At 37.0% G+C, this 13,272-nt stretch overlaps 2 protein-coding genes across 19 annotated transcripts in view; both read left to right on the top strand.

The window, feature by feature from the left end:
- The window catches only part of SORBS2 (sorbin and SH3 domain containing 2), a 144,163-nt gene extending 131,167 nt beyond the window's left edge, over positions 1–12,996 (top strand). For 11 of the 18 annotated variants that reach the window (XM_066548356.1, XM_066548347.1, XM_066548352.1 and 8 more), the window contains 3 exons: positions 8,142–8,191; positions 10,932–11,038; positions 11,802–12,996. In XM_066548356.1, the coding sequence (XP_066404453.1) occupies positions 8,142–8,191; positions 10,932–11,038; positions 11,802–11,863 (219 nt within the window). In that variant the 3' untranslated portion in view covers positions 11,864–12,996. Of the gene's footprint in view, positions 1–4,523; positions 4,632–8,141; positions 8,192–10,931; positions 11,039–11,801 lie in introns of all 18 variants that reach the window. The other 7 variants (XM_066548344.1, XM_066548338.1, XM_066548339.1 and 4 more) reach the window with 1 other exon arrangement.
- Positions 20–2,532, top strand: LOC136555831 (uncharacterized). The gene is made up of 2 exons (XM_066548863.1): positions 20–1,170; positions 2,389–2,532. The coding sequence occupies exons 1-2, from the start codon at positions 364–366 to the stop codon at positions 2,530–2,532; spliced, it is 951 nt and encodes a 316-aa protein (XP_066404960.1). The 5' UTR covers positions 20–363.
- Positions 12,997–13,272: the final 276 nt, after the last annotated feature.

The raw sequence follows: 13,272 nt of genomic DNA, 5'->3' as shown, positions 1-13,272 counted from the left end.
AATAAGAGTAATGGTTTGGGAAAAATTAATTATTATTGTTATTAATTGTATGATTTAATAACCTGTGACAGGCTCACTAACAGAGCACCATGAGTAACATAACTTCAGCAGATCAAATGCAGTTGCCTTCATGAATGTAATGATTCAGATCTGTCTTCATGTTTGACATTTATGCCCTAAGCCAGAACCTGATAGTTTCATGTTTCAAATGTCTTTCCTGCTGTTCTGATTCATATAGTAGTGATTTCAGACACCCATGGTCACTGAAATTGTACCCTGTAATCCAGATGATGGCACAGACATTTTTATTTTCCAGTTTACTCATATCCTAATTCTCTGTCATGCTTATCTATTTCAATTCCCATGTTTTTCTTATTTTTGAAGTTGCCTTCCCAAGCACTGAGCCCACTTTCCAGACAACTTCCGTCATCTTGGTCACACATTGATCAAAAGATTCTCCAGGTTGACTGTAGTGACTTGTTCTCAAGAACTGTTGGGTTCTCAAGACCTTCAGGCATGTGCAGCTTAACTTCTCCATCAGTTCCAGACAGTTTTCTTTGTGACTTAGAAGAACTCAATTCTTTGGCATTAGCAACCTCCCAGACTATAGCAACCTCCCCAGGTAATAGCATTCACCATGTTAAGGATGGTCACTTTATGCCAAATACAGAGGTGTTTCTCAGCTCTCCTACAGATCTCCCTCTGTCCTCTCTTGTATCTCCCTCTGTCTCATCTTCAGCCAGCTCATCTCATGACATAACATATAAGCATGTCAGCAACAATACCAAATCAGGAAAAGATAAAGACTTAGAAAGCATAATTGATCCTTTAGTTATTGAAGTACCTAGAGATTTGTCAGATGCTACAAGAGAAGGTGAACATGGTGCTATGCATAACATCCCTTTGCCATATGAAGAAGGTTCCTTGTCCAGTGTGCTAGCTGCTGAAAATGAAGAGGAAATCTGTACTGCAGACCTGTCACTTAATAAAGGGGATCAGTCAGAATCTCAAGAATCAGATTTCTCTGGAGAAGCACAAGACACAACAGAAGAACTGACTAGACTGTACATAGAGGAGGATCTGGTACATGACAATTTAGAATTCCCAATAGCAAGTGGAGAAGATTCTATGGATTGTTATGAAGGATATACTTCACCAGATATTTTTAAGGTATTTTAATTTCTGACAACCCTGACTTCTGTGTTCAGATAACTTAGTGTAATTGTTCTCTGCCTTGTATCTACACGTTTGTATTGTGCACAGGCACACTTTTATATAATTGCATTTGATAAAACTGAGCTCTGAGCAAGCTGATTTAAGAAGAAAGGTGTCCCTGCCCATGGTAGGGAGGTTGGAATTAGATGATCTTTAAGATCCCTTCCCACCCAAACCATTCTATGATTCTATGATTAAAAATTGTCAGCGTTAGGGGGCAGTCCCTTCTCAGAAGCAGGCATATGCACTATTGTAAATTCTATGATGTATCAATTGTGCTAGTCCTTTCCCTCCTGCCCTTGCTCTTTGCTGAGGAGTTTCTGATGTGAAAAGCCAGTGAACCATTTCCCTCCCCAGCCCATTGCATGCTGCCCCTTTTGAGAGAGAGGCCCCAGCAAGCAAATGCTGTCAGCAGCCTCCAGAGGAGGGACATGTGCCTGCTGCAGAGACTCTGCGGTTTGTGCTTGGCATGTGTCAGCTCACAGCTGATGTATTTATAGCAGGCTCTGTTACAAGGATCTGACTAACAGTAACAGATCAGATTATGTTTGGCAGTTACACAAATGCTTCCTCCCCAAGCCCTCCCTGTTCCTCTTTGGGACCCTACATCACTGAGCTATCCCAAGTGTGTGCTGGCCATTAAATGCCACAATGTAACTATACAGTTTGTGTGGTTCCCAGGGATAGCTCTTTTTTCTGTTCAGCACTTACTTCAACAGACTATTCAGGTAGTTGCTTTCACTGACAGCATGCATGTCAGGTGCTTAGGACAATATGTTTTAGACCAAATGTTAAACTATTTAATTACATTTTGCCCTTTAATTACATTCTACCCTTAAATGACCTGAAAAACAAAGAAGAAAACTTAAGAATAGAGGTGAAATCCATGGCGACAAACGGCATCGTTTTAATGCTTTCTGAGGCAAGAGATGTCTTCCAGAAAAGTAGATGACTAATAATAAGATTAGCATGAGATTTGCGATTGTTGAGGTTAGTTACATGCCCCCTTACTGAGCATTTGACATCCTTCAGCTGATTTTGGAACACAGTTTTATAGCAGAGCTACTTCTCATATTTCTTAAACATTTAAGCCAGCTCTGCTTTCTGCTGGAACATCAAGAGACTGATCCTCTTTTCCATCTTTCCTCTAATCTTCCATTTCCCTCTGCCAAGGCACCTACTTCCCACTCCGTTCCTACAATATCCCTGTCTACTGCTTCCCTCTCAGCTCCTCTCCTCTCTAAACCCTTACATCAGCAGGAGAAAGACTCACTACAGTTAAAGGTAACTGCACCCCTTGAATATGGATTGTTGTAAAGCTTTGTGTCTATTAAATAACTGCAAGGCTAACACTGAGTTTGATCTTCTCAGATGTACTGCTTTCTCTACTAATATTAAATAACATAAGAAATGGAGGATTGATAGGTCTTTTTCAAGTGAAACACAAGGTAAAGCTATAACCATTGTGATACAATTCAATAGTTTAAGGAGATACCAATGATAGGAAAGCAGAAAGCCGCCTACTCAATTTCAGGTTCATACTAGGACAGCAGTGTAACTGAGTTACTTGAATGAAACAGAACTGTATTTAACTATGCAGAAACTAGATAACATTAGTGTTTCTGTTTTCAATTTCAATCCAAAGCCTGGGAGAAAAGTCATAAATTTCACAGGAAAGCACCACTGCTGAGGGTCATGTTCTAAATACCAATTCTGTTAGTCAAGGACTTGACAAAGATTATTCCCTCTTCAGGACTACATTTTGTGTCAGCATTGAAGCTCTGTGGCAGAAAAATGAAAACTTGCTCTAGAAAGACAAAGTTAATTTGCAGTGCTAACTTCCAGAAGATTTGTCTGCTCATGAATAGGAGAAAAAGTAACGTAAAGAGAAACTATCCTAGAAAAGTGATCATTCCATCATTACATCTATGTCATAAATGCCCTCCTTTTTTTTTTCTTTTCTTAAGATCAACCCCATTTTACAATGTGCATTCACAGAAAAAACAGACATAATGGACTTAAAGAAGTCTTAAGATCAACAAATCTGTTGAAAAATCAGGGTTTTTATCTGAAGCAGGGAAGAGACATAAGGCTTCTTTCCAGGGCATGAATCTGTCATGAGCTTAGGTTTGCTCCATCTCAAAGAAGAGTAAAATAGAGTGCTGCACTTGTGTCTACAGCTTTTAATAATGTAGCAGTTGGCAGAGTGCTTTTGGTGCTTTTGCTTAGCCTAACCAGAAAAATTAAGAACATTCCTCATCTACATTGAAATTCTTTTTAGGTGACCTGTATATTCCTTGCCCTTATTTGAGCAAGGTGTGTTAATCCAAGCTGAAAATACATAGAAGGAATATATGTTCTTGAAACGGTATACGCATACTTCAGTAACTTTTGTTAATTTAAAAATACATATGTACACACACACATATATATATATATATATATTTGCTATGTGGCTTAAAACTAAATGGAATACAAGGAGCTATGGGTGGGAAGTGGCACTTTGCATTTTGTTGGTGGGTGGGATGTGTCCTCCAAAAAAAGAAGTCTGAAGACACATCATAAGGAGAAATGCTGACATTTTCCTGCCTCCTTGGCCTCTCTTGGTATCTTTTTTTGCTGTTCTTATTCACCCCTCTCCTAAGAGGGGGATGGTTTTTTTTTTTTGTTTAGTCACATTCTACTGACAGTCAGAAATACCTAAGAAAAGGTTTCCAATATAGCACTCTGCTCTCCTCACATTCCCCCCAGCTCACTCCTGCCCATGAGATTTCACATGGGCTGCACACACACTCCTTAATAACTGAATTCTGACAAACATGAAGCTGATTTGTAGTGATGCTAACAAAATGAGGATACTTCCATGAAGTACTTTCCACCAAGTATTTACTTGCTTTCTAAATGCAAATCCGGGGGTGTGTTCTGTTTAACAGCAAGGATTTACATTCACCATTGGTATTTCTAAGGTAGCATTTCTGCTCTATGCTGTTGAGCTTTTCTGTGTTATTATCTGAGCTACTTCAGGGGGTACACATGCAATAACTGTTCCAATTGCATATGCTATACACGATTCATCTTATAATTGTAACATGTAAGGGTGTGTATCAGAGCAAGAAACCCTTGGGAAAAAAAGATACAGAGGCAGCAATGAAAATACTGTGTACTAACAGTACTCCTCCTACCTGTAACAATTGCTTTTTGTTATCAGGAAAAGCATGTCTGACTTGCATGTAGGAATGAAGCAACAAAAATCCCATGGTGCTTCATTCTTAAACTCTCGCTTGACAAAGTTTTTGTGGTTCTTCTAGGCTAATTTAAAGAGGGAGCTATTTGTTATGGGTAAACCTCCTCGTAGCCCAGTGATGACTAAGAGATCCTGCAGCTCACCTGTCAGAGGTCACAGCTATTCACACAGGGTATGGAACTGGATGCCCAGTGTGCAATAACAGCTTTTCCATGGACAAGGAGCTCAGTGTCTAGTCTTTCAGTATTTTGCTTTTACCCAAGTGTCTCAATACTATCAGTATGCTGTGTTTTCTTCCTGTTGTGCTTCTGTGCTATGACTGAGTAAAGGCATCAGGTTTGTGTGTGCCTGAACTTTTTATATAAATCCACTAGTGTATTGCATCTCTGCAGTACTGCATGGTATTTCCAGTGCTACAAGGTGTTTATATTTAGTTATTTATAGTTAGTCTAGTTCTATTAAAATTACTCCTCTCTTTCAAAGTATTTTTAGTTTATTAAAATTACAGCTTCTTACAGTAAAAAAATTTATTCTCCATTTCATATATACAGGCTTTTGCATGTATACAGACTGAATTTTTTGTTTTGAATCCACGTCCTTCTTTTCAAAATGTTTTGCTCCTGCTACATTTTTTTTCACTTAATACTGTCCTCTTTATCCAAGCATTCCAGATTTTAATACTCTTTAACCTTTCACTTCTTATCTGTAATGTAACTGTAACACAATTCTAATTTTTTCACTTAGCCAAAAAGTCAGGTTGTTTTGAATTTGCATGGATTTTGCTCAAAAAGGTAATCTACATTATGAAAAAGGGAAAAAAAAATAAACCACAAAACGTCAAACACAAAAACCCCACCCTCAACCTAAACAATATGAGAATGAGAATTTGTGGTTTATGCTTCACTTTCAGCCCAGGATTTATTTGTCCTTCGCATTGGTTTCTTAACTTTAGGTCTTAAAACTGGTAATGGGATTAATTATTTTCCATGCTGTTGCTGCTGATTTTAGGTGATCATCTTTCTGGTGTCTCCCTTTTTAAAATTTGAATCTTAGTTTAAGATAGGCAGGTTTGTGTAACTTCTAAAGTCTTAGCTTTTTGGCAGGCCTCTGTTTACTTCCAGGTATTGAGGGGACAGCGTTTTCTTCACTAATGAAGAAAGACAGTTCAATCCTAGGAAGGCCAGAATTCTTGTAGTAGCAATCAAATTCCATCTAACACAAACGCCAACTAGGAATGAGAGCTGTAAAAAAGGGATTAAGCCCTATTTCAATTTTTCACATTACTCCAAATGAATGAAATTAACCAATACACTCCTCTTATTATACTGGTTACATGTGTAGTGTTTATTACTTTAATTCCAAAAGTACAAGAGCACATATCATGCACCTAATTTGCATTCTCAGGATGCTACAGAACTTTTATATGTAAATGCAGTATCAGTCATGGATGAAAATCAGGCTTACAGCTGGGACCATTGACTTGATTGCACACTCCTTAATGTTTTTGGGATTAGGTCCTGCAATATTTCCCAGGAAATAGGACAGTCTGGTAAACTGAGTTGCAGTTGAAAACTAGGAATCTTTGTTAACAGTCCTTTGTCCAGCCAATACAGCTGTATATGGGAATGAGAGCTTAGGGAAAGAAAACAGGGAGAAAGCTTCTGGATGTCAGCTGGGGTATTACTGTGGAATGCCTCCAAATAGAGAGCAAGCACCAAGGTCCCCCTGCTCAGACATACCACCAATCACTTCACCTTACTTCTCCAAGATTGTAATTTTGTCACAGGACTGTTTTCTCTGCAGCAATAACATAGAGTTAAATCATGAGTCTTGATTCTTATCTATTTCTACACTGGCTAATTAGCAATAGAACTTTTTATGAAGCATATGCAGAAAAAGATGATAATACTAACCTACCCAGTTTCTTCCTGGTTTGGTATTATGTTCAAAGCATTAAATCATTTGTAGCATTGTTTAGGACTTTTACTTCCATTGTTTATAGGAGAAGTCCTTAACCTTGGCTGAGTTCTTTTGCATCTCTATCTTTGGCATTCAGCTCAGTTACAGACCTGATGAAAGATTAGCAGCAAATCAGGGCAGATTTCAATCTAAATACAAAGAATTTTGACTATTCTCCGCTTGCTAGACAAGCCAGCCATTGAAGGAGGTTTACTGAGAACTGTTTAATTTGTAATCTTTACTGTTTATTCTTGAGTAATAATTATCCATCTTGTACATGGGCAGAGGCAGAGTTAAGAGGGAGAGAAGACAGTAAAGAGTATAAACTTTTTTTTTTTACTTTGAAAATCTATTTCCCACCTAGCATTCAATAATGTGAATTAAAAAAAAAAATCTGTAATCTACCTGCCTGCAAATTTAGGCACCTTTTAAAAGATATACTCTATAGACTCTAAAGTACAGATTGTTCACAATATTTTCTGCACATATTCATAGAAACTGCTGAAAAGAAATTTAACTAATTCCATCTGGAGATGCTGAGAGGAAAAAGAGGGGAAAGAAACCTAACAAACTACATCCCGTGTTTTTCTGTTCAATTTTTGCCATCAGCCTGTGGATTGTTTACGGCTGCCTTCTCTCTTGGAAGACTGTATCATCTTCAAGAGTGACTGAAATAGTCAAACCAAGAGAGAACCATGGGGCAATAAGACAAATTCCATGGCTAAAGATCAGGTTGCAGCTTACTCAATTCATGAAAGAAAGTGCTATGAGCAGTGTTTGATATCCACATTCCCAAAACAGATATGGTTCCCAGACTTGTCTCTACAGAGTGACCAGAGGGCATCCTCAGTCAACAGAGAATACGATCCCTGCTCATATCAAGAGCTTTTCCAAGCAGCTGCTCCTGCACTTTCTGGCCCCAGCCAGATTCTAATCAGTATAAGTCAATAACTTTCTAAGCAGGATATGGTTTCTGTAGAAGGTTAGTATTTTTCATTTACATGCATCCAGATGTATTGGATATTATTGCTCAGTAATGCGCCATTAAGAAGGAACATAGTTCCTTTCAAAAGTTCTGCACTGGAAATACAGACTACTTTTTTCTGTTGAAGTGATAATTGTTATAGTCACACAATTAAATGTATTCTTTCAAAATTGTTTTCTGTTCTTTGCCTCCCAATAGCCTGCATGGCTTGAGATGAAAGAGAATTAGTTAAAGCATAGCATGTTATGCCTGCCAAGTTAGTACTCTGTGTGTGTAATGTAAATTGGTATGTTGTTCATCTGTGAATATTCTAGATTCTGCCATTATGTATAGGAGATTTTATCTGCTTATCTAAAAATATATTTCACCCAAAAAATGTATGATGTTCATCAGTTGCATCTGATTTTTCTAATGTTATTTCTGTTTCACAGTGAAGAGGCAGCAGGGTTCTATTCCAGCTTTGTACTATGCTATAAATAGAATGGACTATTGATGAAGTTCACAGTTTGGTTTAGTTTTTATTATGACCTCCAAAAATCAGATCTTTAAACGTGCTGAGATTCAGTTGTTTGACGTGTCTCTTAAGGATTTCTTGTGAGTTGGAAGGGGGGCATAATGGGCCATGGTTTTACACAAGGTAGAATATGGACTCTTGAGCAACTATGTGTTACACCCCTATCCAACTATTTGGACCTTAAACTGCAAATCTTTATTACATTTCAAATCATTTCATTTCAGCCACAGCGCCCTGTGCTTTCTCATGAAAATATACACGGTGGGGGGGAACCGTAAGTATAATTCTTGTCTACTAAACCAAAACCTAACGTTTAAGTAACAGCCAGCACATCATCAGATAATTTTTTAACTTGCCAAGTACAATTATGAAGAGATTTCACAGATTTATTGATAACTGCATGATGTAGGAAGATAGCCAAGAAGGTCCCAGAGGGCAAAGCCTTATTTGTTTGATTTTACATTCAGTGCAGCCAGACATGGCAACTTAACAGCTCTCCGTTTTCTGTACTTACAGAAGAGATTTTGACTTTTTTTATTCTCTCCATTTTTACATCTCAGGAAAATGACAATTACAGATTCAACATTGATTCAACTGCTCTGCTTCACTGACTTGATACAATTATTCAGAAACAGTTCAGGATGTGAATAGAGAGAAAAAAAGTAACTTGATAATGTTGATCACAGGAACACAGGCTCACACTTTTTGGTGTGATTTACAAGTGCAATTCAAATATGAGATACAAGAAAAGCTTTTCTGAAAACTGGAGAAGAACCTAGAACTCAAGTCTTATTTTAAGTGCTTGGGATATTTCAGTACTGACAGTTAAAATGCAAGATTGTCTTGAGATTTCCACCCCCCCCAGCCTTGCACTCGGGTCCTATTTCAGTGATCACTGAAACCAGTAGCCATTCTTCCTTTAGCATCAGAGCACTTCAGTATATGCCCTATTAGATAATTTTTCATAAAATGTACCTAATGTTTATTGTCTAAAAATATTTTTAAGTTTTCCTTAGTCATTTAAAGATTAAAAAGAAGGGCAAAAAGTTACCAGATAGATATACCACAAACACATAATAAAATTGGGATATTCAATCTCACTAAAACCACAACTTCCTGTTGCTATAGTTGAGCATACTGAAGCACCTAACTCAGTTTTGGAAGCAATAATTTTCTAATTCATTTTGTTTGATATATAATAAGTAGTTCATGACTAAATTTTTTGATTCCTAAAATTAAAAATATAAATATATTCATTTTATATTTAAATTTATATATAAATTCTCTTGAATATGTTTTCTGTCAGTATTGTAAATGCCAGTAGAGTTTTCATACTTACAAAAGTCTTAGATTAGCATAGAGAGAATGAAATTACTACAAAGGAGTTTTTTAGATGGATTATCTAGAAATTACTAAGATTCAATTTCTAAAGTACAAAGAGAGCTCATGGTAAGTTCTTGTTACTGTACTTGAGTAAGTAATTGGCTTGAATCCTATTCATGACACATTGCATCTGCAAAGCTTTTCCCTTTGGAAGCTGCATTTAATTATTTTTTGGAATATCACCATAGCTCTGCTTTCCTGGAATGATGATAAGCATAACAGAAAACATTATTGCCACTTAGCTCTTTGCACAGATTGTTCTTACTACTGCTATACAAATTACCAAAGGTAATTGCCTAAACAACCAGTCTCTTTCCATTTTGTTAATTAAAATACAAAAAGAGACTTTTGGGGCTTGGAAGATGACTGCCAGTGACAAGAAATTAAGGTGGTTTTCTTTTTTTTTTCTTGGAACATTTTCTTCTTTTCTAATCTCTGAACCAGCAATGTGAAAAATAAGTGTAGTTTATTTAAGATAAACATCATGAAACTAAACCTAGCACCAGTCTGTATATAGGATTTTCAAATTGGCCTTTCAGTAGCAGGAATTTTTTACTGAAGTAAACATCTTATTTAAGCCATGAAAACTTAGTCAGAATGATAAAAACATCAATGAGCAACCTATCTTGTTTGTACTGGGGAAAGTGTAATGATGGTATTAAGGTTTAAAACTCGGTGAACTGTTCTAAGAGAAAAGAATGGATACAATTATGTTTTGCTTCAGTAATCTGAAATTAAAACTATATCCTTTTCCCAATTTCTGCAGTTGTGCCCTACTTCATTTAGACAGTCAGTCATATCTAAGGCACGGTTGCTTAGGAAAAAAGGCCAATTCTGACCATATAGGATTCACAGGCTTTTACAACAATCTTCCTGTGGGCTGTCAGCCCAAGAACCTTCAGTTCCCCCTACTGAGAGTTTATTCTTTCAATTCAACAAACTTTAATTAAAAGCTGGCAAGGAATGAAATACAATGTATTTAGTAATTGCACACCTCTTGCCACTTATCCACTTATATCCTGCAATCTGCAGCCCTGGCCAGGTGTAGAAGCATAGCTCAGGGCTTGAATATTGTTTGAGTTTCCATCCCTATTGTCCTCTGATTTGATCCAGGCCTCTCCCTCACTCTCATAGATGGCTTATCTGTGTAGCCACTGAAGAGCCCAGGGAGCTCCCCCAGCCCCAGTGACAGCATGTGAGAGCTGCTGTACTGGGTACCCTCACTTGTGCTGCTACTGCCTTCTCTGGACCTTAAAGGCAGAACCACAGTGCTGACCATGGCAGCTTACAGGGCTAGCGCATCTAGACTCTCCTTTAAATGTCCTCTGTTTGGTTACTGAACTATAAAATAACACTAAAATGTTTTTAAAAAATGCTTTTGAAACAACTGGTTGAGGAGCCATCAGACTTGCCTTTAAACCCAGTCTTCAATGTCTCATGAGTTGCCTTTCTAATGAAGATTTTATTTACTATAAGTTCCTAACCCTCAAGTCCACTAGGCAAAAGAAATTCCTTTTCCCCTCTATTTGCAAGAAGTGTTTCTTCTTAATGTTTGAACCAGCTCCATTACTTGAGCAAAAGTGCAAGGAACTCTTACTTCTTTTTAAAATGACTCATTTGTCCTATTTAAGGTTTCAGGCTCTATATAACTATACCCCTAGGAACGAAGATGAATTGGAGCTCAGAGAGGGAGATGTCATTGATGTGATGGAAAAATGTGATGATGGATGGTTTGTGGGTATGTTTTGATTTGGTTGCTCTTCTTTTTTTTTTCCCCCTGACCTGTGCTGCCCTCTTCATGTAGTGTCTTTTAAACAACTTGATTTTTGGCATTTAGTGTAATAAATCTGAACCTGGCTTTATCAGGAGAAATCCCAACCAAAATCCACTGAAATTAGCAGGTGATTTTGCACTTTTCTCTTTTAAAATTGATAGATGCCAAATTGACACACTGCTCCTGATTTTTGTACAGCATTGTTGCCATTTGTGACACAGAATGGACCACGTATTACTTCTCTCTTTATAAAGGCCAGATACCTTAAAACCTTCTCATGGGAATACATCCACAGCACTGACCACTTGTGAAACCCAAGTATTACTGATCAAATGATGATTTCATGACCAGGCCTAGATATGGTGGCCTAATCATTTCATAAACCCTCATGCACACAGCAGCTAACTTAATCAACAGACAAGTTCTTAATACTTAAAAAATTCACATTATTTTCATAGACTTTATGTTGATGAAATTAAATTATTTCTATGTACCAAGAATTTTAGCACAGCTTTTAATCAGGCCTAACAATTTAGTCAAATATGCTTCTTCATTTGCATTTTGCTTCCCGTGTTACACTTTGTTAAACCTCACAAATAATATATAGTATAAGGAACTCTAGATCATTCTGCTTGTGCAATATTAAACACAAAAAATTTTAAGGCCAAGCTTACATAGTGATTTTCTGTTGTTATTCCCATCTTTCATCTATTGCTTCTAATTTCAGGAACTTCAAGAAGAACCAAATTCTTTGGTACTTTCCCTGGAAACTATGTCAAGAGGCTGTGAAATTTTTTTTTTCTACTTATTTATGCTGCATCTCTGCAACACATCTGCATAAAGCTGCTAGAAAACATGCTACGCTGGCCTTCTGTTTTCTCGCTTGCAGTCTCAAATAGAGGCCATCTAGTTCACCCTCATCCCATCCCACCCGCCAAACCGTCCCAGCAGTATTACAGCAACGACCACAGTGTGAATAACTAAGCTTTTCTGAGACAAGAGGAAGCATTTCAACATTTAAATACTCCCTGGTTTAAAGTATTTCCGTGTGAAACACAATAGGAAAAAGCCTGATGACAGGTACATAAATGAGTTGCCATGGGGGGGTAGGGGGGAAGGGGGAAAAAAATTATTCTTATTTTGAACATTTGTAGTACTACCATGAAGTCTGGTGGGATTTTTTCAGCATGCATGTAATAAAGAGGAAAGTTGCTGTTTAATATTTTTTAAAAATTTGATTTTACACATTCTTATTAGCTTGGTAGCATTTGTTGCTTCCACATTGCTGTGTCACGGGTTTGCCTATTGTACTGGTTTACAATGTATGACAAACTATAATATAGACTTTTTGCCTGCACTTGTATGCTGTAACAAATGCACAGTGATTGTAAAATCTCAAGCAAGCAAAGTGAAAAATGGAAGAACTGCAAGTGTTCTGAACGGGTGCAATGGTATTGGCTAAATCTTTTATCTTTTTTTCCCTAATGAAAAACTGTAGTGAACCTGTAGTGTTTTCTGTTAAAAAGTAAGAAGTGCAAAAGGCACAAAGACTGGGGAAAGAGGATTTAAGGAAGAGCAAGACAGTGCTGTAAGCATAGACAATAATAACCTGCTATTGATGTCTGATATTAAATGGTTGTAATCAAAATGTTGTAATAGTAAGCAACATGAAGTGTAAGAGGTAGTGTTTTTACTTATCAGGAAATTAAAGAAGCAGGAAGGTAAACAGTGTTAGTGCAAAGGGTTGTTGGATTTTGGTTTTTTTCTTTCCTAACATAGCCACCTGAAAAATATTCACAAGCATCATGTACTGATTTATTTCACTATATGTGTATGTATGTTAATGAAACCCAAGTTACACATTCTTTTTAGGAATTTAGACAGAAAAAAGAAGTCACAAGTATTAAAACAAATATATTTTAGAGGTGTTGGGTTTTGTTTTTTTGTCTGAATGAACAAGTGTTTGAAAACATACATTTTCCATAAGCAAAGGTAAGCATAAATAGCAAATGAAATTAAGGCACAGGATGATAATGACTATGGCTTTATGAAAATAAAAATTTGGATTTGGTTTCTTTGGCACCTTATAGATGGCAAAAGCTTCTGCTGCATTTTTCATGGATAAAGGATCAAAATTATCAAAATGTATGTAGTCTCTGTAGCATTTTGTACATAATTTTGCTTTTTTGTACAGAGCC

This window comes from Molothrus aeneus, chromosome 4, assembly GCF_037042795.1.
Source record: "Molothrus aeneus isolate 106 chromosome 4, BPBGC_Maene_1.0, whole genome shotgun sequence".
Classification (NCBI taxonomy): Eukaryota; Metazoa; Chordata; class Aves; order Passeriformes; family Icteridae; genus Molothrus; species Molothrus aeneus.
The sequence above is the reverse complement of the archived record's forward strand: the minus strand, read 5'-3'. Positions and strand labels throughout refer to the sequence as shown.